Consider the following 25,169-nt stretch of genomic DNA (forward strand, 5'->3'; position numbering starts at 1 on the left):
ATTTCAGCATGCATGTTTAGAGAATGTCGAGTCTGAAGCGTAGGAGAACTCATACACTCCTGTTTCAAATTGGACAATGTTTTGTTATTTGTTTTTACTGTTGAAATTAGTTATGTTGAAATAGATAATTATTCACCTTGAGCGATGTATTATTGTTGACCATTTGAGATTCGTTTTTTGCAAACCTGTCTTCAGCTAAATGTGTGATTACTGTATTGTATTACTACACGGGTCTCAAGGGATTTCAAATCGAAAATAAATACAAAACATGCGTTTTTGTGCCTTTCAAAATACAAAGAATATACAGAAATAATTGCAGGATAAAGACAATAACTGTTTAGTGTCTTTAAATATCAGCTGTATTTGTACTCGGCTCGAAACAGGTGTAGTAGCTCGCTAAAAGCTCGCATACACCTAGTTTCCTAGCCTCGTACAAATACAGGTGATATTCAAAGACACTAAACATTTATTGTCTATTTATTCATAGGATACCAACTTTTATTGATTTCATTGATAAAGAGCCACAAATCTAAATGTTTAATGAATTATAAATATTCTATTAATGTGTGAAGGCTTTTGCAAACCACTAAATCAGAAACGAACAATTTTGCAAGTGTTCAGCAATACATAAATTGGTACTCACAATGATAAATAAATTCACTGCAGCATAAACAGTGCAAAATATGTCACATAATAACACAATTGAAAGTTGTTGACAGCTAATGTTAAATTAATTCAACGCAGTTTATCAAAAACATAAAGACAGGTTTCCACAAATGTAAAGTTAAATATAACTTAGGAATAAATAGAACCATCACTTAAAAAAAAAATGAACATTTTCCTCATGTTTGTTTTTCATGATTCAAAAAGTTTCCTGATTGCTTATTGTAACATGCTCTATAGTTAATATTAAAAAGATAATTCATATTGTGCAAAAAAAATTAAAAGTGAGTGTTTATATGACTTTTACAGAAAGTGATGTCTAACAGAAAGAATTGGTAAGATTTTTGTAACCGAGGAATCAAAGTCCTGACACGATGTGCTGGTTCACTGGTTATTTTCTGTTAAAAACTAAAGTTTATTAAGCCCCTCATAAAGCATGATATATGCCTTCTTGAGAGGTACAATCATGATGACTTCATTAAAGTTCTTCCGTTTTTCCTTGTGTCAAAGTGTGTATGCATGTCAAAGTGTGTATGCATGTTCCATTAATAAACCTTAGCCAGATAAACAGCTGAGTATGATTTCCCATAAAAAAAAATGTCTGTTAAACTGATAATGATTCATATGACACTCCTTCACTTTCTGGATTATCTTTTTTGAGACGTAAATGGTCGCAAGTATTTTGAAAATGTTTATTTATTTGTTCCGTTTCTTCGTTGGCTTCTAAACTAGGAAGTGTCTCTTTTATCTTAGTTATCAACTGGTTTAATACTTGAACTGTCACCTGAAAAAAACAAAAAAGAAACATGTGGATTTTATAGTTTTGGAGTTTAGCATGTGTCACCTTCTATTCAGAATAGATTAGTTTTTACATTGATAGGTGAGTTTCTCATTTGCAGCTGTAACATTTCTTCATCTTTATGCCTAGTATTATATTTTGTCTCATTTTACAAAGAAAATTTTATAAACTCTCATTTTATTTGGGTATATAAATATAACTATAAACTAGATGTGTCAAAGCGACACGAATGGCCTGTCTCAAAAAGTTGAAAAATCTGCAATTTCAATAACACATGTGGACACAAATCTGATAGCAGTCTGACAAATCAAAAATCAGCTCAAAATAGGGAGGCGTATAGAAAAAGTCTGTATAACTGTGATTTTCAAAGTTGTAAAGCCTTAATTTTGGCAAAAATTAACGGAGCGGAACAAAACTTAAACTTGATCTGTAACTTATCATGAGTAACTCACATTCCAGAAATCAGCCCAATATCTCCAGTTGTATGAAAAAGCTTACAGAAGTAATATTTGCTTTGAATCAAGTGAATTGTTTATCTAGATTACCCTCAATTGTTTAGGTTCTTAATTTTATGTATAATGTAAAAATTCATATAAACTGTTATCACAGAGATATGTCTCACCTTTTTGTAGTTTTGATTATGCAAATGTTGAAATCAAAATAGCAATACTTTCACATCTTACACAAGTTATGCAAATATTCAAAGTCAATGAACCATGACTGAGTTACATGGCTAAACAATATCCCTGTAAATGAGTTACATGGCTAAACAATCTCCATGTAAATGAGTTACATGGCTAAACAATCTCCATGTAAATGAGATGTGCCAATGCTAATACAACTGCATACCAAATACCATTAACTTTTTATAAGTCGTTCCCAAACCTAAATACAAACATTAACTTGTAAACTATGTAAAAGTTTCAAATTCAATGTACCATGAAGAGGGGTTGGGCTATATCAAAAAAAATCTCTATGGAAACAATACTTGCAAATGCCAATAAATTTGCATACCAAATATCATTGACTTAAAAATAGCATGTTCTTCTTAAACTGATCTAATCACAAACTAATACATGTAAACTTAGATAAGTTTGAAAGTCATTAAAGTGTGACTGAAGGGCAAGGCCAAATACTCTCCATGGAAATGAGATGTGCCAATGCTTATACAACTGAATACCAATTAACATTGGCCTACCATTAAAAGTTTCCCTTGAACTGACCTAATCACAAACTAATAACATGACAAAAAAATTCAAAGTCAAAAGACCATGACTAAGGGGGCTGAGTCAAATTATCTCCATGGAAATGAGACATGCCAATGCTTATACAACTGCATATCATTGACCTAACACTTGTGGTTCCCTATAAACTGACCTAATCACAAACTAATACATGTAAAATAGCAAAAGTTTTGAAGTCATTAGACCATGACTGAGGGGGCAGGGCCAAATAATCTCCATGGAAATGAGACGTGCCAATGCTTATACAACTGAATACCAATTAACATTGGCCTACCACTAAAAGTTCCCCTTGAACTGACCTAATCACAAACTAATACATGATAACTTAGAAAAAATTTCAAAGTCAATAGACCATGACTAAGGGGGCGGAGTCAAATTATCTCCATGGAAATGAGATATGCCAATGTTTATACAACTGCATACCTAATATCATTGATCTACCACTTGTGGTTCCCTATAAACTGACCTAGTCACAAACTAATACATGTTAAATAAGCAAAAGTTTTGAAGTCAATAGACCATGACTGAGGGGGCAGGGCAAAATAATCTCCGTGGAAATGAGATGTGCCAATGCTTATACAACTGAATACCAATTAACATTGGCCTACCACTAAAAGTTCCCCTTGAACTGACCTAATCACAAACTAATACATGATAACTTAGAAAAAATTTCAAAGTCAATAGACCATGACTAAGGGGGCGGAGTCAAATTATCTCCATGGAAATGAGATATGCCAATGCTTATACAACTGCATACCTAATATCATTGATCTACCACTTGTGGTTCCCTATAAACTGACCTAGTCACAAACTAATACATGTTAAATAAGCAAAAGATTTGAAGTCAATAGACCATGACTGAGGGGGCAGGGCAAAATAATCTCCGTGGAAATGAGATGTACCAATGCTTATACAACTGCATACCAAATATGATTGACTGACCACTTGTGGTTCACCATAAACTAGATCTAATCACAAACTAATACATTGTTGACGCCGTCGACGCCGGAAACAGCATACCTTTGTCTCACTTTTTGACTCTGTCAAGGGGAGACAAAAAAACTTCAAAAATCTTAAATAGATAATAAAAACATAAACTTGTTTGAGTAATGACTCTGACTGCAAATTGTAGGAGTGTAGGAAGGTTAACTGGAACAGCAGGTGTTTTTATAAAAAAAAAAAAAACACCAAATTTACATGCTCTATCTAAGAATGAATTTGGTCAAATTCTATTCCAAAGTTGCCAATTGGTTTCAAGAAAGAGTTTCTATTTAAAGTTTGTACATTCCCAAGTTAACTAGCTTTTAGTTTATTTCTTACAAATATGCAGGTACAAAGTAGAATATAAATATTTTAAACTGTCTTGTAAATTAGGCTGTTAGTTTTATCTTTTATCTTAATTCACATTTTCCATGTCACGCCTACTTTAGCCAACTTAAAGGTATATGGATTTTGCTCATTGTTGATGGGCGTACCATGACCTATAGATGCAAACGTCATGGACTCTGGTAAATAGTTGTCTTATTGGCAATCATATCTCATTTTTTTATTTCTATATCCTTCTTAACTGTTTAATTTCACAGAATGTAAGATGATATAATTCTGTAATACATAATCTATGAATGTGTGTTAACTACCATTGCATGCAAGGATGAAGGACCAAACAATAAAACATTTTTCTAAAGTTTTAATTGCTGTACCCTTACCTGATCACAGCCTTTCTCGTAGTAGTAAATATAATGATTGAGTAATTCCACAAAGAGTTGAACTTGTACAGAGCTATCCATACACTGGTTAGCTATCTTAACACCTTTCTTTAAACAATCTGTTACACGTTTGCCATCCTTCATCTTAAACATAGAAAATGTTATGTGAATAATTTATTACATAATAATGTTAAATTATCTTTACCACAATAACTATATTTCAGGCTATGAATATAAATTATTGGTGAAATAACCTATTTTTTTTTCAGTAATCACATGTCATCCCATTTCAGGTCAGAGACATTCATATCTTTTATCTTCTGTTTATTTTTTATCAAACACCAAATCTAGTTCTGACAAATAAGAAGCCGCACTTCCACAATATCTCATTCTTTTTTATCCAAATGAAACAAAGGGTAAGATTTCTCATTCTAAAAAAGCTTTCGGATTCTCCTTTTGAATTAGGAGTTTTGATTCTCTAAATATGACTCTGATGCTGATTAAGTAGCATCCAAACATTATCATATCATCTGACATTCATTGTATTCTAAAATGTCTTAATTGTTTTCTTTGTTTTGCAATCTTTCTAAAAAAAATCTCTGTAAGACCAGTTTTTTAAAATAGATTATATCCTAGATTCACAAAAAAGAGTATCTTTGAAATTAAGCAAATGTTAAGCATAGTAAAACATGTATGAATAAATCCACTTTTGAACTTTAAAATATTTAGTTCAAAATTTACAAATGTTCAGTTTACCCAGATTAAATCATTAAAAATATGCATTGTCCTGCTTGTTTCAATAATTCAGTACAAACAAGATACCATTTTGAATGCAATTTTGAATTTGACTGAAACTACACCTTTTTTTTTTCTAATTGGACTCTCTGTATTTAGGTGGCAGGTACCAGTTTTGGTTTACCAGAACATGTGTCCCACGCAGAAATTTTGTTATAGTTAAGCATTGAGGTATATAATTGCATCATGTGGACTAAAAAAATAAATGAATGTAAATTCTAGGCTAGTGTACTACACAAGTAAGTAGTTGCATACACAGGTTGGGGATTTCCTTCACATATGGGTCCAATCAGATGTCAAAATTGTGGTCTCCTCACTTGACGGCATCCAATCAAAGTGGGGAAAATATTCATTTTTTTGTAAACAAAAATATCTTGAGATTTTGATGGTAAGGATAGGTTCGGACAAGGCTCTAATTCACTAAATATCCTTTATCTCTTGAATTTTGCCTAAAATTCTTGTCGGCTTTTAGCAGGATTCTGCAGGTGAGCGTTAGATTGGTATCAGAGCATCACATTTTTTGCCATATTTGCAATGCATTTATAAATTTTTAAATTTCCATGCTGGCCAGACACCCACATTTGAAGGTTTTCTATATATTTGCATAAGCACGCACACATCTTAGTTCCTTGAAACCATACATTTTATTTGTATACAAGCTTGAATGAATTTTCAAGAAAATAAAATCATAAATCCATGAAATTCTAAAGATTTATTGTAAAATAACTGGTTTCTGCCACCTTAACTTGATAATGCTTACCTCCCCTTCTGATGCTGCAGATTCTCCTGACCAGAACAAATGTGAACATGTTGACACACCCCTACATTGGTCTGGTTTCTTTAGAAGTTTTGAGGCAGCTAGAGCACACTGGGTCCGCAGTGGTTCATGGTTCTCCTCACCAAAACATGACATTTGTTCTAAAGTTCCTATTATTAATGAAATAGCTGCTAACTGTGCTTTACTGTCACTTATTTCATCTTCATATAAGGAGAAAGCCTGAAACAATCAGAAATGTTAAATTAAATTTCATGTGAAACTCATAAGCAGATAAAGATGACCTACATGATTTCGTTAAGGTTATGAATTTTACTTGAGCATGTTGAGAAACAGTTTATTTTGTAAACAGCAAATATATTTGTTAATACTTTATAATTAAAACTTTAACTTAACCAGCCCAGTTGTAATTGTAAACAATATAATTTGTATTATCATACTAGTTCTTAATAATGATTCAAGAAGATTGATCTGAACATGCTGGAGTTTTGACTAATTTTACACTTTTGTGACATTAAGCAGTAATCAATAATCAATCAATCAATCATAGTCCTGAACTAAACCTTTAAAAACATTATTACCCGTTTATCGTCTCATAACAAAAGATAAATAAGCAACACTCATAATGTTGTTTGTGGCTTCGTTGATAACCAGCTTTGACCTTAATTCAAAATCAACAACAAACGAACAACTACATATTTTTCTATGAATAATTTATTTACCTGTGACATAAATTCATAAGCGACAGTTTCATGGTTTTCAAAAGCTACTTGTCCGGCTGCCATGGCACCTTGTAAATAAAGTCGTAATGGAATCTCTGCCATTTCTGCTTTTATCAGAGCTCCTATTGTTTGGTGACAAAAGGAAAATATTTTCTGACATTTCTTTTCCCAGTTTTCATCCTGAAATCATATTAAAGAGAAAAATTCAAAGTTTCTACTATAAATCATATGGAAAAGACAAATTAATTTACTAAATAAAGTTATATATTAAAATTTCTTGTGTTAGAATATAGTGCAAAATGTACTTTCATCGTCAGCTTTAAATATAATTAAAAAACATGAAACATTTTTAAACATTTTATCTGAACAGTTTGTTTGAAACATGGTTTTTATTTTACTTTATTAAAAATAACATAAATATTGTCGTTTGGTTCAAGTATTTGAATTTTTGGTTAGCAATTAACTTTATCATGCTCAATTTGTAAGTAGTGAATGTTGACTGTAATAAAATACCTCTTCTTGAATCTCTCTGTACTTTGTAGAAAGTCTGTATGCAGAAAATACTATGGGAGGTAATGTAAACTTTATTCTCTTGTCTCCACCATTACCAAAATGTTTTCGTGCTGTATTTAAAATCTGCAAAGAAATAAATAAAGGAAGCTATATCAGGTAAATTCTGTCATCAAAGTGATGCGTCCCAATTGTAAAATAGTTTGTCTTGGCAAAGTTTCTTTTGGAATTCATGTATTTTTTTCAATTGATAACAAAAAGTAATCACAAAACACATTAGAATTTTAGGACTTATGGAAGAAAATTAATGTTAATTCTATGTGAAGGGCAGATAACTCTCAACAGCTTTTTTTCAGATAGAAATAAAATGAGTTTTTAAATATAGTCTATATATATACTGAGCTGAAACGTTTCTCCACTCTGAAATTTCAACTACAAACATTTCTTACTAGATATTGCTGATTCAGATCTTCTGCTTCTAACAAGTGAATAAATCTTCCCATAATTCCCTGTTCTTCTGCAAAATCTTCTGGGTCATCTGCTTCCTCTGGTTGATCTGATTGGTCCTGCACGAGAACACTTACAATTCCTAAGATGGAATCAACCTATCAAATATAACAAATATAAGATGCTAATTGAAAAGTGATAATCCCTTTTGTATATATTTTTTTTCATAATAGATGGCAGTATAATGACCAGTGCATATTCCTGACAAGAAAATGCTTTAAACTAAGCGGACATGATGAGCCCGATTTTTAAAATGCTAGTTCACAAGGTAGCTGTCCACATTCTTTCTGGACACATAAATCTGACTACAGATTTTTTCAATGAAGGGAGTCAGTACATTTTGGAGTTTTTTGGTCCTGCATTTTTTTGCAAGAGAACATGCACACAAAACAAAACAGTCATGACAGTTGAGATTTGAGGTAATTTTACCATTTTGCTGAAGTTACTCTTATGTCATGGCTGTTTAACCTATCTAAAAGAGAAAAACTGTATGCTGTTCAGGCCAATTCAAACCCAATTTTCTTCTTGGTTTTCAAATTAATACTTGGAAACACAATTTCAATGTCAAAGTTGCATTAACAAAATACGCATATATAAAGATGTAATAATATATTTTACCTTTATTGTACAAAATACTGATCAAACTTTTAAATTTCTTATATATAGCTTTCTTCAACAATGTTTTCTAACTATCTCTGCATCTTTTTCAGATTACATCTCCAAGTCATAATTGTATGATTACACTTTTATTGAACAATTCCAAAAAAAATAAGCTATTTCAACAAAGTTTGCAAGAGTAGGGATAAAAACAGAAAAACATATACAATATAGGGTGTTAAAATATATTAAAATATATACCTGTTCTTGGCTTGGTATGAGAGTTTCATTTTCCAAAGCATTATTTATAATATAACAACTCATTATCTTTCTGCTCTGGTAGTCAAAGTACTCAAACATTGGTCCAAAGTGTTGTAACTGTAAAACTGTTAGTATATTGTTATAGGTATCCACAGGAATCTTCATTAGTCTGATTAACTCCTTAGATACTGGACTACCATGCTCTAAACTAAATAAAAACAATAAACAATTAGTTAAAACTGACAGGAATCTGACAACAAGTCATTTATTATTGAATCTTGTCATATTAAGACTAAAATGTGATTTAATTTTCGTGATATTGGGAAAAACCCTGTTCAACTCATCAAAAATTCAAAATGCAAATTTAAATTATTGCAATTATCATATTATAACACTGAAGCATTTTTCGCAATAATAAAAACATAGCAGTAATTTCTGAAATTACAGTATATCAATCCCTTAGATCTGAAAAGTGGGATTCAGGAGACTAAATACTGAACACCATAATAGAAGAAAAATTCACCTAGTAGATTCAATAAAAAAATTGCAGTCACCTTATCATTAACTTTGCCATTTTGGTAATTTGTAAATAAACTTATTAAATTTCCTTATTTCACTTTTTCACATTTTTTTCTGATTACTAAGGATTCTTTCGTTAAAGTATAAAATCTATAAAAATAAATATCTAAGTTTGTTCCTTTCTAGAAAACTTGATTGTAACTTCCATTATTGATGTATGATGGTCTTCCTCTTAGAAGATAAATTCTTAGTAATCAAACAGAAAAGCATAGCTTTGTTTCCCTTGGTACATAATTGCATCATATTTTACTGTTTGTTAATGTAACTGTAAACAACTTCAAAAAAGTTATTTTATGCAAAAATAATATCAAAATGACAACTTATATTCGCTTTGTATGTTTGCAAATCAAAGTTCAAAAACCTTTGGCCATTTTTCGAAGTTCAGAAATCATTTTTATATTGAATTTTACACTAAGTAATCACATCAATGAAATATTGTGTCCATGAATTAAATATGTCACACATTCAATGTTCATCAATATTCATTATGTGTCTATCAAAAGAAGGATTAAAAATGTGCTTGTGTAAATACAAAAAAAGGTGACTAAATCTAGTTTTAAATTATTGTTACTGGAGCAATCATAATGATACCTACATGGGTTTCCCCTAGGTCAATTAATTTTTTCCCCACCTCTTTCACCAAAATAATATATTTTTCGCCACTTTATTATTTTTTTCACTAAGTAACAAAACTATATTTTTCGTTTAAAATTTAACTTTTTTCACCCCCCCCCCCCCCCTCACCTCCCTTAAATAAGATAATTATGTCCCATTGTGTCTATGATTATTCTCTCAAACTTATTTTAGAGTGAACATTTTAATGAATAAACACTAAACATTTACTTTAAAACAACAGATTTTTTTTTTAACTTAAAACTTTTCTAAATGAGGAGGCCACTATATTTTTAATAATAAAGAAGATATAAGTCCTGGAATATAACAAAATTAATGGATATGTTTTGATTATATAATACCAGTATAGTTTGTAGGGAAAGTTTCTTTAAAAGCAAAATACTGATGTGCCCTTTTGTACTTAGAAGTGGTTTGTACAACAAGACAAAAGCTTTTATCACATGACACTGATCCCTCATTTTATGTGTAGTCATTACATTGAAAGGTTACTCTCATTCGAGGGGTTGAACGACTGTTGTTGAAGAAAAGGTTGAGACCAGAGACGTAAAACTATGCTTGAAACACGTGTGTCACTAAAACGACTTTAAAGTAGTCTCCCTACTCAATTACCTATATTAAAGTCAAAGGATAATTATAGTGTTAAATCGGAGATTATTTCTGATTTTGAACATTTTTCGTCACAGCAACAGCTTTCTTTTTTAAACTATCTTTAAAGGGAGAGGAGACGTCAAAAGTTTGCTCAAAACACGTGCATCGCAAAGTGGTAAAAAAATTCTGTATGTGACATTTAGCGGAAGCCATTTAACCATATCATTTTTTCTCAAAAAATTCAATCAACACCTTTATTAATTAGTCCTTTGTTGTCTATAGCTATAAATACAATCAGCTGATTATTGATTTTCTGTCCAAATCTTAATGAAGTCAAGGTGAATTCCGAGTATTGTCTGATCGGGTAAAATTCGAGAAACTCGAAAAAAGTAAATAAACAAGATAAATCGTTATATATTTCTTTCGCCAAATTCTTTTGCAAATGACGAATTTTTATCGTCACAATTATTATTTTTTCGCAAATTGCGAAAATGGCGACCGCCAGCAGAAACCCTGCCTACATGTATATTCATATTCATCTCTAATTTTCAATGGATATAATTTTTTTTGTTCTTAGGTTAACAAAAGACATTTCTGCCTGGTTATCAATAATACACATACTGATCAAGATTTAGTCTGTTAAATATTTCCTCTGTAGTTTCTAAGACTTTATCTACATATTCCACTTTATCAGGGTAACACTTCAGAGCTAAGTTGATCAGAGCTACTTGTAAAGATACAATATCTTCTGGTGGCATATCTGGTCTATTCTTAAAAAGAGATAAAAAAGAAATTCTTCATTTTTTGTAAACAAAATGTAGATTAGGTCAGATAACTTTATGTATAGTAAATAATGAGTAAAACAATTTCATACATCATGTACCTGTATTTATTATCACTATTTTCTGACCACTACTCACATTTATGATCACAGTTGCAGAACCTCTTTCCAGTTGTTGTTGTCAAGGTCAATTTATTCATTTCATTTACTTTTGCTCTTGTATGTATTTCTTTAATACTAAATGCAATTGAATATAAGTCAACCTAAGATTTGGATTATTTTAAATCTAGTGTTAACCTACTTATTTTCATTGATATTTCTGTTCAAGGATACATGTTTTGGTGTTTACTATTTGCTATCCCATTAAGTTTGTTTATAGTTTTAGCAATTGACATCGTGATATATTATACAGACATTTGTTTATTATAGAAGACAGCAGTTATGTTGTGATGATTTTGTGTTGGTGACTTGCTGCCTAAATGAAGTAAACTCCCCTATTTCCTTTTACTCATACTTTTTTGTTAATTTAAAGTGTTAATATGCACAAGACTTTGTAATTGGTATGATGTGTGTTGTGTACTATTGTTTGTCTGTTTGTCTTTTTCTTTTTTTGCCATGATGTGGTCAGTTTGTTTCGATATGTGAGTTTGAATGTCCTTCTGGTATCTTTCACCGTTCTTTTTAAAATATGTGTCAAAATGAATATAAGAAATGACCAGCCATGTGGTAGATTTTTCAACTTACTACTGTATTAAATGACCAAACTAACCTGTATAACTTGTGCAATCTGTTGAGAAAATATATCAAACAATTGTATTTCTGGGGGAATACCAGTTCCTTCTTCATTCTGTGCAAACTGTGCTAATCTGTAATACACACAAAACTATCATTGTTGTCATGACATTTCAAGATATGAAAATATTACTACTGGTATAAATAAATATAAAATACATATATATGAAAACTTAATAAAATATAAATATCATTATAAACATTCACTCAAAACTGCTTCATAGAAATAACATATCATTGATTTAACAAAATAAAAGTCTGTCAATTAGCAACTTAGTATTCATTTAAGAGGTTCTATTAAGATTGAGCCTTTACACCACACTTGATTAAGCATCAGCTCTGGATGGTGTTTGTGATGTTCATTCTTAATTTTCTGTCTTAATTTCTACACCTTTACTTAGTGCTTTTTTCTCTTTTAGTCAAGGTGAATGTCTATCCTTCTTAATCTACTGATGATCTTTTATTTGTCCCTCCAGTATTTTCTTTATTTGTTCTGAGTCAAGTAATAACAACCTTCAGATGAATAATGATTATTGACATATTATAATAAACCAGAAAATATGATTACAGAAAGACAAAGATAATGCATCTTTTTATTTCAGTCTACTTCACACTTATAATGTATTATAATTACCTGTCAATAAGAGAAATAATGATATTTTTCACGTTGACACTTTCATGTAATTCTGCACATGCTCGTAAGAATGAATTTAAAGTCTGTAGGTGGAAGTCATCGGGAAATACCTAATAAAGAAATATAAAAGAAAATTTTATTCCAACTGTCCAGTATTATTAAGAATAATGTGAATCAAAAGTTGGTTGTTAAATTAAACAAAAGATACTAACAACTTCCCTGCCTTATTAAAAACAGAAACCTATTGTTGAATTAACTAAAGAACATGTTTTTTCTTTCACTGTCATTTAAGTCATTTCATCTTCTATGAATTCATTTTTGATAAACTGATGAACTTATAAAAGCTGATCTTTAGTACTGTATGCCATTTCATTGCGACATTACCATAAACCTAGAAATACCAATCATTAGAATTGTAAGTGGTTAAGATTACCTGTATAATACATTCCATGAGATATTCCTGGGCTATTGGATCTCTACAACTTACAGCTTGTTCTAATACACCAGGTAATACAACCTTAAAATAAAAAGCAATCAATTTAAAACATGGACAAGACAACAACATCATAATATGACTGCAAGTTTCTTTAATCATAATTAAAACTAATCGTTTTGATTTTTTCATAATACAAGTACAATAATAAAACATTTTTTTCTGTCACTGTTTCATATATATCAATAATGCAGTCTCTTCTTCAGTTTTAGCATGACAATACTTAATTACTGTAAACCAACTTATTTTCGCGAGCGATTTATTTTCGCGACTTTTGCAAGTAGAAAAAAAACGCGAATTTAAATCGTCGCGAATATTTAAAACTTCAATTATTCTTTATTAAACTTCATCAAGTAAATCAGAAAATCGCGAAATTAAATACCCGCGAAGTGGTCAAGAAAGGGTAGAACGTGAAATAAAGTATCTGCGAAAATAAGTTGGTTTACAGTATGTATAATTTACCTAATAGGTGAAATTTTAAGTAAAGTAAAACAAGAATGTGTCCATAGTTCACGAATGACCCACTCACACTATCATTTTCTATGTTCAGTGGACCGTGAAATTGGGGTCAAAACTTTAATTTGGAATTAAGATTAGAAAGATCATATCATAGGGAACATGTGTACTAAGTTTCAAGTTGATGTAACTTTAACTTCATCAAAAACTACCTTGACCAAAAACTTTAACCTGAACTTCGCACTATCATTTTCTATGTTCAGTGGACCATGAAATTGGGGTCAAAACTATAATTTGGACGGACGGACGGACAGACGGATGCACGGAGGCACAGACCAGAAAACATAATGCCCCTCTACTATCGTAGGTGGGGCATAAAAATAGACAGTGTAAATATTCTTATCTGTTATAAAATATACCAACCTTTTTGTATTTATCCATATCAATACACTCAAGTTGACTCAGTCTGACCAAATTTGTTCCTACTAAGATTCTAAGCTCTCGTCTTTCTTGTTCTCTTTTGACCTTGTCCCTCGAATGACCTTGATGTTGCATACGGACCCAAAGTTTGTTCATTTCAGAGAAATTCAGCAAAATGAAGTCTATAGAATCCATAACTGTTCCTGTTTCATTATCTTTTCTGTTAAAAGGAGATTTTTTTTTTAAATTAGACAAAATGTGACAAGAAAAAATTAAAAATACAAAATTATAATGTTAACTGAACATTTGCTGAATGCACATTCATTTTTTATTGCTAAAGAGACAACAAAGAAGTTAGCATTTTAAAAGAACACCTAGTGGGCCAAACATGTCATATTCATCACAAACTATTCAATATGTGATGGTAGTGCAAAGATAAATTACTGTCTAACAGTTGCTACACTTTCTACCATTAACTGACATATAACATATTTAACCCCATTATAGTTTGTGTCTGTTCCGACACATAAGTCAAAAGCCTGTTATTCAATATTTGTCATTGGCTGCTCTCTATCATATATTTATTTGTTCATTGTTTTGCACATAAATCAGAATGTTGTTTTGTAAATTGAAGTGTTTTTAAAACATTTTGTTCTGTCTGGGCCTTTACTAGCTTACCATATATATATAAATTATGCTATAATAGTTTTCTAATTGTTGAAGGCCCTACAGTGACCTATAGTTGCTTAGATCTATGTCATTTGCTCTCTAGTGGAGTGTTGTCTAGTTAACAATCATACCACATCTTCTTATTTCTATCATGTCTATACATGTATATATATGATAATGTTTGACCATACCCTTTGAATGTATAAGACAATACAACATCATTTACAATATTTAGCCATAACAATGTTCTGTAAATTTAGAAATTATTGCGTGCATTTATTATTGCAATTATGTCATTTCAGACTAAAATGCAATTTTGATTTTTGCGATATTGAGAAAAATCCTGTGTAATATAAATACAAAATTTCAAAATACAAGTTTAAATTATTGGGATTTAATAACCACATTTTTCACAATAATAAAAACATTGCAATTATTTCTGAATTTAAAGTATGTAAAGAACCAATGAAACAAGAAGAATACTTCTAACTTACCCTGCTGATTCTTCCTCAACATCTGGTAAGACATTTTTTGTGCACTGTAATAAATAATTTCTGAGAAAGAGGCCCCTAAGGGGGTGTTGCACACCTCGACACATTTCAACCAGATCTTTTAAAATGTCTTTTCTTGATAATTCATTGGATTTAATGTATACAACTCCAACAGTTATTAACAAATATCTGAAAATGAAACAAAAAAGTCATCAGACAGGTTTTTTTGCTACCTATATTTCTAATCCATCAGTGTTTATTTCTTTTCATTTTTATAGGCATTTAGAGGTCTTTAAAAAATACCATGTCAGATTTTGAAGCTTTCTGGGTATCAAATCAAATGAGTACAGCTAACACTTTGTGATTTGTTAGCTGGATATTGTACAAATGTATCATCAATGTTATTTCGAGTTTTAGATACCCATAGTCCTTCATACTCTGTATGCCAAATTACAAACAGATAATTTCCAATCTCTACATGCAGTGATTCCCTAGAATATATATTATTGTATAGCAATATAATATTTCCCACAGAAAGTAACCAAAAGTTAGCGTGCAATAAATTCCAATATTGCACTAGTGCAATAAATCTTCAAAATTAATGACGTCATCAATGTCAAAATCTTAGTTTAAACCAATTTTTACTTTCAAATATTATATTGCTATACAATAAAAGGGTTATTGCATGAATATTGCGGAATATTGTCCCTCGTAGAACATATATTGCACTCGCAAGCTCGTGCAATATAAAATTCTACTCGGGACAATATTCCCCAATATTCATGCAATAACCCTATATTACAGCACAGTAATATCCCAATTGATTTATTTACCCCCATCATTCAAAATTCATGACCACATTCAGTCAATTCCACATCCTTCAAAAAATTTGTAAGGACAAAAACTGCAAAGGCTAATTAAAAAAAAATACTGAAGTTAAAAAAGATTGCAATAAGATTGATTTCATTAGTACATATGTAGTACATTTGTACTTTGTTTTGTAACAAAAGGATGAAAAAATCTAGATTGCCAATTCAAAAAATGTAGGAATTTCACTTACAATCTAGGAACAATATTTCCAGCATACTGCACCAATTCATATAAATCTGCCACTTTTCTTCCCTTTTGAAATTCATCCACTAGATATAGTTCTAAGTGTCTCAGTTCATCAGAAATGGCCATATCTATGGTGTGTTAGGGAAGGATAATTCATGAAAAATAATTGATATTGGAAATCTTTAGTTCTTTTTCTCTATCAATTTCTTAATTACAGATATTCTAGCCATTATAATTATATCTTTCAATGTAAATAAAATGCTATGCATAAATTCTTTAAGAATTATTTTTAAATCTTATTAATGCTCCAGAGGGGTAAGTTTTTAATTAACTTTCACTCTGCAGCTTTTGAAGAACACTTTTGAAACAACATAGTTCACATTTATTACTGTAAATTTAGAAATTATTGAGATGTTTTTATCATTGCAAAAAATGGGATAGGTTTATAATCCCAATTATCTAAACTCACATTTTAAAATTTTAATATGAATTTAACAGGATTTTTTTCAAAAATTAAAATCACATTTTAGTCTGAAATGACAAAATGGCAATAATAAATGCATCCAAAATTTTCTGAATTTACAGTAATAAATGTGAACTTTGTTGTTTCAAAAGTATTGATCATTGGCCATTTACCCATCACCCCACATATTTATTCAAAGTGTATGTTAGAACTAAAGGATACACAATTCATAATAGTTTTTTGGTGTCAGCATAGAAGTTCTGAGCTCTCCTAACATAGTTGATGCATGTTTTAGACCATCCATTAATTTTCCTTTGTCCTGAAACAAGAACAACATTGTAAATTAAATCAATAAAAACACATAACTGTAATTCATGATAATAAGGAACATTATTAATATACTGTGGTTTCATCATGACATCATAATTTTTAGGGAAAAGAATTTCGTTGGAATTTGTGGGAATAGTATGGATAGGTAAACCAAGAATTAAAACGTTCAATAAACACATTTTCTAAAGGCTTGTAAAACATAAATTGGCAAATCTGTTGAACATAGTTTTTTCTCAATCCACAAAAAATAAATGATTCCATAGCATACTGCAATAACCCTTACAAACTCATTAGACATGTTAGAATGCCCATTTTTAAATTTAATGTAAAATATCAAGTTTCTATAGTACATTGATTTTTTTTGTTATAATTGGTGAGGAGCTTGAATTAGAAAATGTACCATCACTTTTTCTTTTCATTTAAAAAACAATTCAAGAATTTAACGTAAATTTTTTTCTCAATTTTAGGTTCTGTTTGGCAGATAGCACTGAAATGGTAAATTAATAAAGTAAAATTCTTTTCTCTAATTCTTCATCAATTTATCCCTATCTGCATCAATTGTATAATTTTTTTTTAATCAATGTGTGGTTCGTTTGATCTCAGTTCTTCATTGGTTAAAATCCGATTATGACCTCAAATTTTCTTTCTTTCCTCTTAATTTACCTATTGTCAGATTGTGACAACATGAAACTAGAGGCTCTAAAGAGCCTGTGTCGCTCACCTTGGTCTATGTGAATATTAAAGGAAGCAGATGGATTCATGACAAAATTGTGTTTTGGTGATGGTGATGTGTTTGTACATCTTACTTTACTGAACATTCTTGCTGCTTAAAATTATCTCTATCTATAATGAACTTGGCCCATTAGTTTCAGTGGAAAATGTTAGTAAAAATTTACAAATTTTATGAAAATTGTAAAAAATTGACTATAAAGAACAATAACTCCTAAGGGGGTCAATTGACCATTTCGGTCATGTTGACTTATTTGTAAATCTTACTTTGCTGAACATTATTGTTGTTTACAGTTTATCTCTATCAATAATAATATTCAAGATAATGACCAAAAACAGCAAAATTACCTTAAAACTAACAATTCAGGGTCAGCAACCCAACAACGAGTTGTCCGATTCATCTAAAAATTTCTGAGCAGATAATTGTTGACCTGATAATCAATTTTACCCCATGTCAGATTTGCTCTAAATGCTTTGGGTTTTGAGTTATAAGCCAAAAACTGCATTTTACCCCATGTTCTATTTTTAGCCATGGCGGCCATCTTGGTTGGATGGCCGGGTCACCGGACACATTTTTCAAACAACTAACCCAAAAGATGATTGTGGCCAAGTTTGGATTAATTTGGCCCAGTAGTTTCAGAGGAAAAGATTTTTGTAAAAGATTACTAAGATTTACGAAAAATGGTTAAAAATTGACTATAAAGGGCAATAACTCCTAAAGGGGTCAACTGACCATTTCAGTCATGTTTTGATTGTGGCCAAGTTTGGTTTAATTTGGCCTAGTAGTTTTAGAGGAGAAGATTTTTGTAAAAGTTAACGACGACGACGGACGCCAAGTGATGAGAAAAGCTCACTTGGCCTTTTAGGCCAGGTGAGCTAAAAAGGCAACCATGCCTGATGACGTCACGTAGAAAGAACACATCTTTTGGCAGACCAATGGAACAGAAGGACAAATTTTGCCTGCTTATTATCATGATTATTTGAAATCATACGAGAAACAGATTCCACCACCAAATCTGGTGTAATACGATATTTATCCATTCTTGACAGTTGAATTTTAGCCTCGCCTTTTAAATTTGAAAATTTAACTGTCTCGAGAGGATAAATATCCTATCACAATTCGATGCAGTGGTAGAATCTATAGGAGTAGGGGGGTTTACAGAATAGTGAAGATGGACAAAAAGTATAAAGAATGGAGAAAAATGGACTAAACTATTAAAGAATACAGAAATGAATAATAATATGACTGGGATCCACATTTCCCCAAATTGTCAAAAAATATAGTTAGGACCATTAGAGCTATGATTCCGCACAGCTGTAGTCATTGTAGTGGAATTGATAACAAATCCTTTAATATCATATTGAATTGGCATAAAAAAAAATACATATACAACACATATACACACCAGACATCTTTTCATCTGAAATGACTGATTCTTAACAATGTTTACAGCTTCTTCTAACAACTTCTCTTGTTCCTCCTGGGGTGATAACTGTTGGGTTGGCTACAAAAGAATATACTGTCTTAATGTTAAGTTATATTATAACTGTTTGGTTGGCTCCAAAAGAATATACTGTCTTAATGTTAAGTTATATAACAGTTGGGTTGGCTACAAAAGAATATACTGTCTTAATGTTAAGTTATATTATTACTGTTTGGTTGGCTCCAAAAGAATATACTGTCTTAATGTTAAGTTATATAACAGTTGGGTTGGCTACAAAAGAATATACTGTCTTAATGTAAAGTTATATAACAGTTGGGTTGGCTACAAAAGAATATACTGTCTTAATGTTAAGTTATATTATAACTGTTTGGTTGGCTCCAAGAGAATATACTGTCTTAATGTTAAGTTATATTATAACTGTTTGGTTGGCTCCAAAAGAATATATTGTTTTTATGTTAAGTTATATAACAGTTGGGTTGGCTACAAAAGAATATACTGTCTTAATGTAAAGTTATATACATGTAACAGTTGGGTTGGCTACAAAAGAATATACTGTCTTAATGTTAAGTTATATTATAACTGTTTGGTTGGCTCCAAAAGAATATATTGTTTTTATGTTAAGTTATATAACAGTTGGGTTGGCTACAAAAGAATATACTGTCTTAATGTTAAGTTATATAACAGTTGGGTTGGCTACAAAAGAATAAACTGTCTTAATGTTAAGTTATATAACAGTTGGGTTGGCTACAAAAGACAGTATATTCTTTTGTAGCCAACCCAACTGTTATATAACAGTTACTGTCTTAATGTTAAGTTATATTATAACTGTTTGGTTGGCTCCAAAAGAATATAATGTCTTAATGTTAAGTTATATAACAGTTGGGTTGGCTACAAAAGAATATACTGTCTTAATGTAAAGTTATATAACAGTTGAGTTGGCTACAAAAGAATATACTGTCTTAATGTTAAGTTATATTATAACTGTTTGGTTGGCTCCAAAAGAATATATTGTTTTTATGTTAAGTTATATAACAGTTGGGTTGGCTACAAAAGAATATACTGTCTTAATGTTAAGTTATATAACAGTTGGGTTGGCTACAAAAGAATATACTGTCTTAATGTTAAGTTATATAACAGTTGGGTTGGCTACAAAAGAATATACTGTCTTAATGTAAAGTTATATAACAGTTGGGTTGGCTACAAAAGAATATACTGTCTTAATGTTAAGTTATATTATAACTGTTTGGTTGGCTCCAAAAGAATATATTGTTTTTATGTTAAGTTATATAACAGTTGGGTTGGCTACAAAAGAATATACTGTCTTAATGTTAATTTATATAACAGTTGGGTTGGCTCCAAAAGAATATACTGTCTTAATGTTAAGTTATATTACAGTTGGTATAAAAAAGAAGATGTGGTATGATTGCCAATGAGACAACTATCCACAAAAAACCAAAATGAAAGTTGGCTACAAAAGAATATATTGTCTTAATTATATAACCAATAACTTATTAACCACCCAACGCTGACCGAAGACAAAAACGATTAAACATTGTTGTAGGACAAAAAATAGTACCAGTATGAATTAATTTAAGACTTTTACACTTAAACAAATCTGTTTGGAATGTTTGATTGCTACAGGGTTTTTCAAGGATTTGTTTCAAAGTACCTCTGTATGTGTTTTTTATAAACATAATGTACATTGGAGTACTGGGTGTCAGTGCCGCCAGTGATATCGCGCATTACCTAATTTTGTCATATCATCAATGTAACACAAATAGAATTGTTTTTGTTATTGTTTTAGTCATGTTCATGATGTTAGTATTTCGAAAGGAGAGAAAAGATTAAAATTGATAAGTTCAAGAGTAAATTCTTAAACTACAATCCGATAATTAGCCATATTTAGCCAATTTCTGTTAAAAATTTACACCATCAGATAAAATCTGTTTTATTGAAGTCAAATTCTATTTACATGATTTAGGTTGAAAAAATTTGCTCTGCATCAAGGATCTGGAAATTTTTTCGCACAATTTCCTTAATTTTGAGATAATTCAAAAGTTGGTGCCCTTTCCAAATTGTCGTCATCAATGTACATGTAGATGTAAAACTAGATTCAAAGCATCAACGAGCTTGAACTGCTGTTTCATCGCATTTGATACAAGTAAATTTCCTATCATTTTTCTAAAAAATAATATTAAAGTACGGAAAATTCCAAGGTTCATTTCGGGGATTCGTTTTGTTTATCAAGTTGAAAGGAAATCACCAGCTTTTTAATTTTATTTAAAAGTGTTTGAATATAACAGATAATAGTTGCACTTTTATTTAACATGTTTAAGCATGAAATCAATTTGCATTTTACATGTTATACAATTAAATATTTAATTTGCTGAAGACAACTTCACACATTTGTATTACATAGTAAATAAAGCACATGTGTTACTCGTGAAAAAAATACTTTTTTCTACATAGATTAAATTAATGTTTAATTTTTAAATCAGAATTGATGATTGTCCTTGCTGAAAAATAATTAAATAATGAATACACTTGTCAGGCAATTTTGATTTCTTTAATATATTATTCTAAGCTTGTGATCAATGTTCGGTGTGAATTAAAACACAGGTAAAAAGTAAGTGATTCTTAGCCAATGTTTCTTGGAGGCATTGTTATAGTAATTAGGAGAGCCCTCAGGATTTACTATAGTGGAGTGGCAGTTTTGTTACAGGAAAAGGATTATAAACAAAAACCAATTGTTCACAGTCAATTGCAAAATGGCGAGGAAGAAATTTGATTGTAAACATTGAGTCAATGAAATGACCGAAATTATTTTTGTTAAGAAATAAAATTTGTCCTAAATCCCAATTACTCATTTAGGACAAATACTTTCATAATGTTCCAGTTTAGGACATAACTGGCATATATGAATGTTTCGAACCCTTGCTCTGCAACCATGGCAATATGTCATGTATGTTTGGTTCAAATTCAACATGTTCTACTATATTTGTACTACGAAATTTGTTTTTAGAAGGCATGCAAAAAATCACCGACATTTGAAGAACTCTCAAAACAGGGGTTTCCAAAATTTTTGACGCACTCAAAATCTTAAGGGTGAATTTTAACCATACATACATGACATACAATAGATTATATATGAAAAGTATGAATAATGAATTTGTTCACACAATACTATCTGATTATTGGTTTAACTTGTTTAATAAAGTCATACATGTAGGTGAATTGATATACCGGACTGTACAGTATGTATAAATGAATGAATGTTTCAATCTTATCCTCATCTTGGTTAATAATGTTAAAAGCTCTACAAATTAAACAGTGTTCTAGCTAGAAAGTTTGAGCAGGGCGCTTGAAGGATTATATACAAAAGAATACAAAATTAACATTTTTATTGATGTAAGAAGTATTAATTACCAAAAAAATAAGCTTCGTACATTTCGTTTATTCAAAACAAATTTCAATTTTGAACCCTATTTAAACCTGCTAAACTCTAAACAAAGGCAGGTTTTTACAAAACTAAGAATTGGGGACCATCAACTTTCAATTGAAACAGGGAGGCACAAAAACATCCCAGCTCATGAGCGTATCTGTAGACTTTGTGAGGAGGAGGTGGAAGATGAGATCCACTTTCTCTTACGATGCAAAAAATTAGAAACATACAGAATAACATTAATTAAAGACCTTTGTATTTCTTATCGTAATCTAAAGAAATGTAACGATGAAAATATGTTTATATGGCTAATTTGGGTTGTGAGAATCTAGAAGTTCTAAAACACCTATGTAATTTAATAATCAGTCTCTGGACTGAGAGGGAAAATTTGATAAAAAATGTAAATGATGCCAATTTGCTGACCCAGTGAATCATTCATAGACCAAATTTAAATTTTATGGCACTACATTTGTAATATTAATGGTATCCATAAACAGTTGAATAACATTTTTACATGTTAAATATATATGCATATGAATATCTGCGGTTTTAATTTTGCTTTTGTGTTTATTTTCTTTATTCTATATTTTGCCATGGTATATCATTAAGAATTAATAATAATTATATAATCATTGTAATAAATTGTTTGTAATTATACTGTTCTCTTAGGGCGTCCTTGATTGACATAAAAATATTGTATTGTATTGTATTATGTTCTTTCTCAAGCTAAGATTTGATATATAACAAATTGAATGCAAATGCATTTAAAAATATTACTTTCAATTAAATTCACCTAAAAACATCAAAATAATAAATATTTTTAAATCCAGTTTTCACATCTTTACTTCCATTGATTGATTTATCAAGTGCATTCAAGTAATAATTTAAATAGGAAATACCTACAACAGTTGCACTTTTAAAACACTGTATATTGTTTAAAGCAAAGATAGGTCCATGTAACCAAATATATGTTGTGAAAGAGTGTATTTAGATAATCATGATAATACCCTGAGATTATTAAGTTAAACATAGAAGATGCCATTAATTGAAATTTATTACTCAATTTTTAATGAATATTGATAAAACCATAGTGCCTTAGTTATATGGTAATTAATTATAATGCTTAAATAACTGCCGTTTTTCTAACTAGCACCCTGCCCTTTTCAAATCCTGGCTAGAACACCAGGTGTCATATATGTAATTTAACTTCTGATAAGAAATCGATGAAACAAAAGGCAATTTTACCAAAACGGCACAAGGGTTTTTCAGAAAACGGCATCAGGGCAAAAGGGCACGGCTGAGGGCACACAGGGCGCAGCTTAGGGCACTCAGGGCGCAGCGCCCTTCTATTTTGGCTAACGAGACATCTGCATTGTATCTTGTCTTTTCTGTGAGTGCTATCAGCAGACACAGTTTGGCATGGTGAAGATGGCGCACAGCCCTGAAATGATGTTGGACACAGGCACTTGTTTCTATTCTTTGGAAGGTCGACTACTCATATCAATAGCAGCTATATATAAATGTATAGTTGAACTTCCAATGGATAGAAACAAGTGTCTGTGATGTTGGATCTAATAGTGAAAATCAAACTTGAAATATTGTCAAATTTTAAGTAAAAAAATGTATAATAATGCAAAAAAGCATGCAATCTTAAGTAGTGGTTTCTCCTGTAGTTAAATTACCATTTTCATTTATCAGATGTGCTCCAAAATTAAAAACAAAATTAACATAAACTTTATCGACTTCCGTCTAAAAACCACCCACCATTTTGTGGTCATGTGATCACTTAATGGAATACATAACAACTCGGACCAAAGACAAGTCGGACTATGTTCTGTTCTGTTCATGTAATTTCCTCCGTTATATATATCTGAGCACTCCCACTTGGGGATATATGGTTTTAAAATATTTACACAGATATTTACAGTGTGGTGAAGTGCTCAAGTTTAAAAAAAAAAATTATTTAAGAATTGAATGCTTCTTTTGGGTGTAAAAGCGTTGACCGAAGTACATTTTGTACATTTTACAACACCTGATGGAAATTGTTTTTTTCATTCCATATCCGTTGCGTTATATGGAACTGAGCAGCGTTCATTGGAGTTTCGTCTACGTACATGTCTACAAATGTGTTTACATCCAGAACTCTACAAAAACCGTCCGGATGTCAACGACATATTTATACTGTCTCCATCATATGAAGAATCCGTATTAGACTGTTCTAGACCAGCAGCGTACTCTTCAATTTGGACAATGATTGCAGCATCTGATGCCCTTGGTATTGCCATTTCTTCCATTTACCCAGCAATTAATGGTCAGCAGGACCTTGCTGTCCAGGTGTTAAACACTGTTTTCGGAGCTAGTACAACGTTACAGCCAAACTCTACAATCACCATAATGTGGACACATACATCGTTAGCCTCAAACCCGTGCGGTACCTGGACACCAAATCATTTCGTCCCAATTTTAGAAGACAATTCTAATAACATAACATTTGTACCACAATCTCATAGCTCTCCACGCGTAAATACCTCCATTCCTTTAAACGATACTGTGGAAGACTCGACAGATAAAACCATACTCCTTTCTCCA

The 25,169-nt window shown here is 30.9% G+C and overlaps 1 protein-coding gene across 1 annotated transcript; it reads right to left on the minus strand.

The window, feature by feature from the left end:
* Nucleotides 1-861: 861 nt before the first annotated feature.
* On the minus strand, nucleotides 862-24,371 carry LOC143080480 (vacuolar protein sorting-associated protein 35-like). The gene is made up of 17 exons (XM_076256332.1): nucleotides 24,263-24,371; nucleotides 19,100-19,198; nucleotides 16,857-16,953; nucleotides 16,176-16,299; nucleotides 15,119-15,304; nucleotides 13,959-14,175; nucleotides 13,020-13,103; nucleotides 12,587-12,696; nucleotides 11,930-12,026; nucleotides 11,001-11,149; nucleotides 8,580-8,787; nucleotides 7,664-7,819; nucleotides 7,218-7,340; nucleotides 6,705-6,884; nucleotides 5,968-6,204; nucleotides 4,413-4,556; nucleotides 862-1,447 (listed from the first exon to the last, which is right to left on the minus strand). The coding sequence occupies exons 1-17, from the start codon at nucleotides 24,269-24,271 to the stop codon at nucleotides 1,268-1,270; spliced, it is 2,400 nt and encodes a 799-aa protein (XP_076112447.1). The 5' UTR covers nucleotides 24,272-24,371; the 3' UTR covers nucleotides 862-1,267.
* Between the last annotated feature and the right edge of the window lie 798 nt (nucleotides 24,372-25,169).

This window comes from Mytilus galloprovincialis, chromosome 6, assembly GCF_965363235.1.
Source record: "Mytilus galloprovincialis chromosome 6, xbMytGall1.hap1.1, whole genome shotgun sequence".
Taxonomy (NCBI): domain Eukaryota; kingdom Metazoa; phylum Mollusca; class Bivalvia; order Mytilida; family Mytilidae; genus Mytilus; species Mytilus galloprovincialis.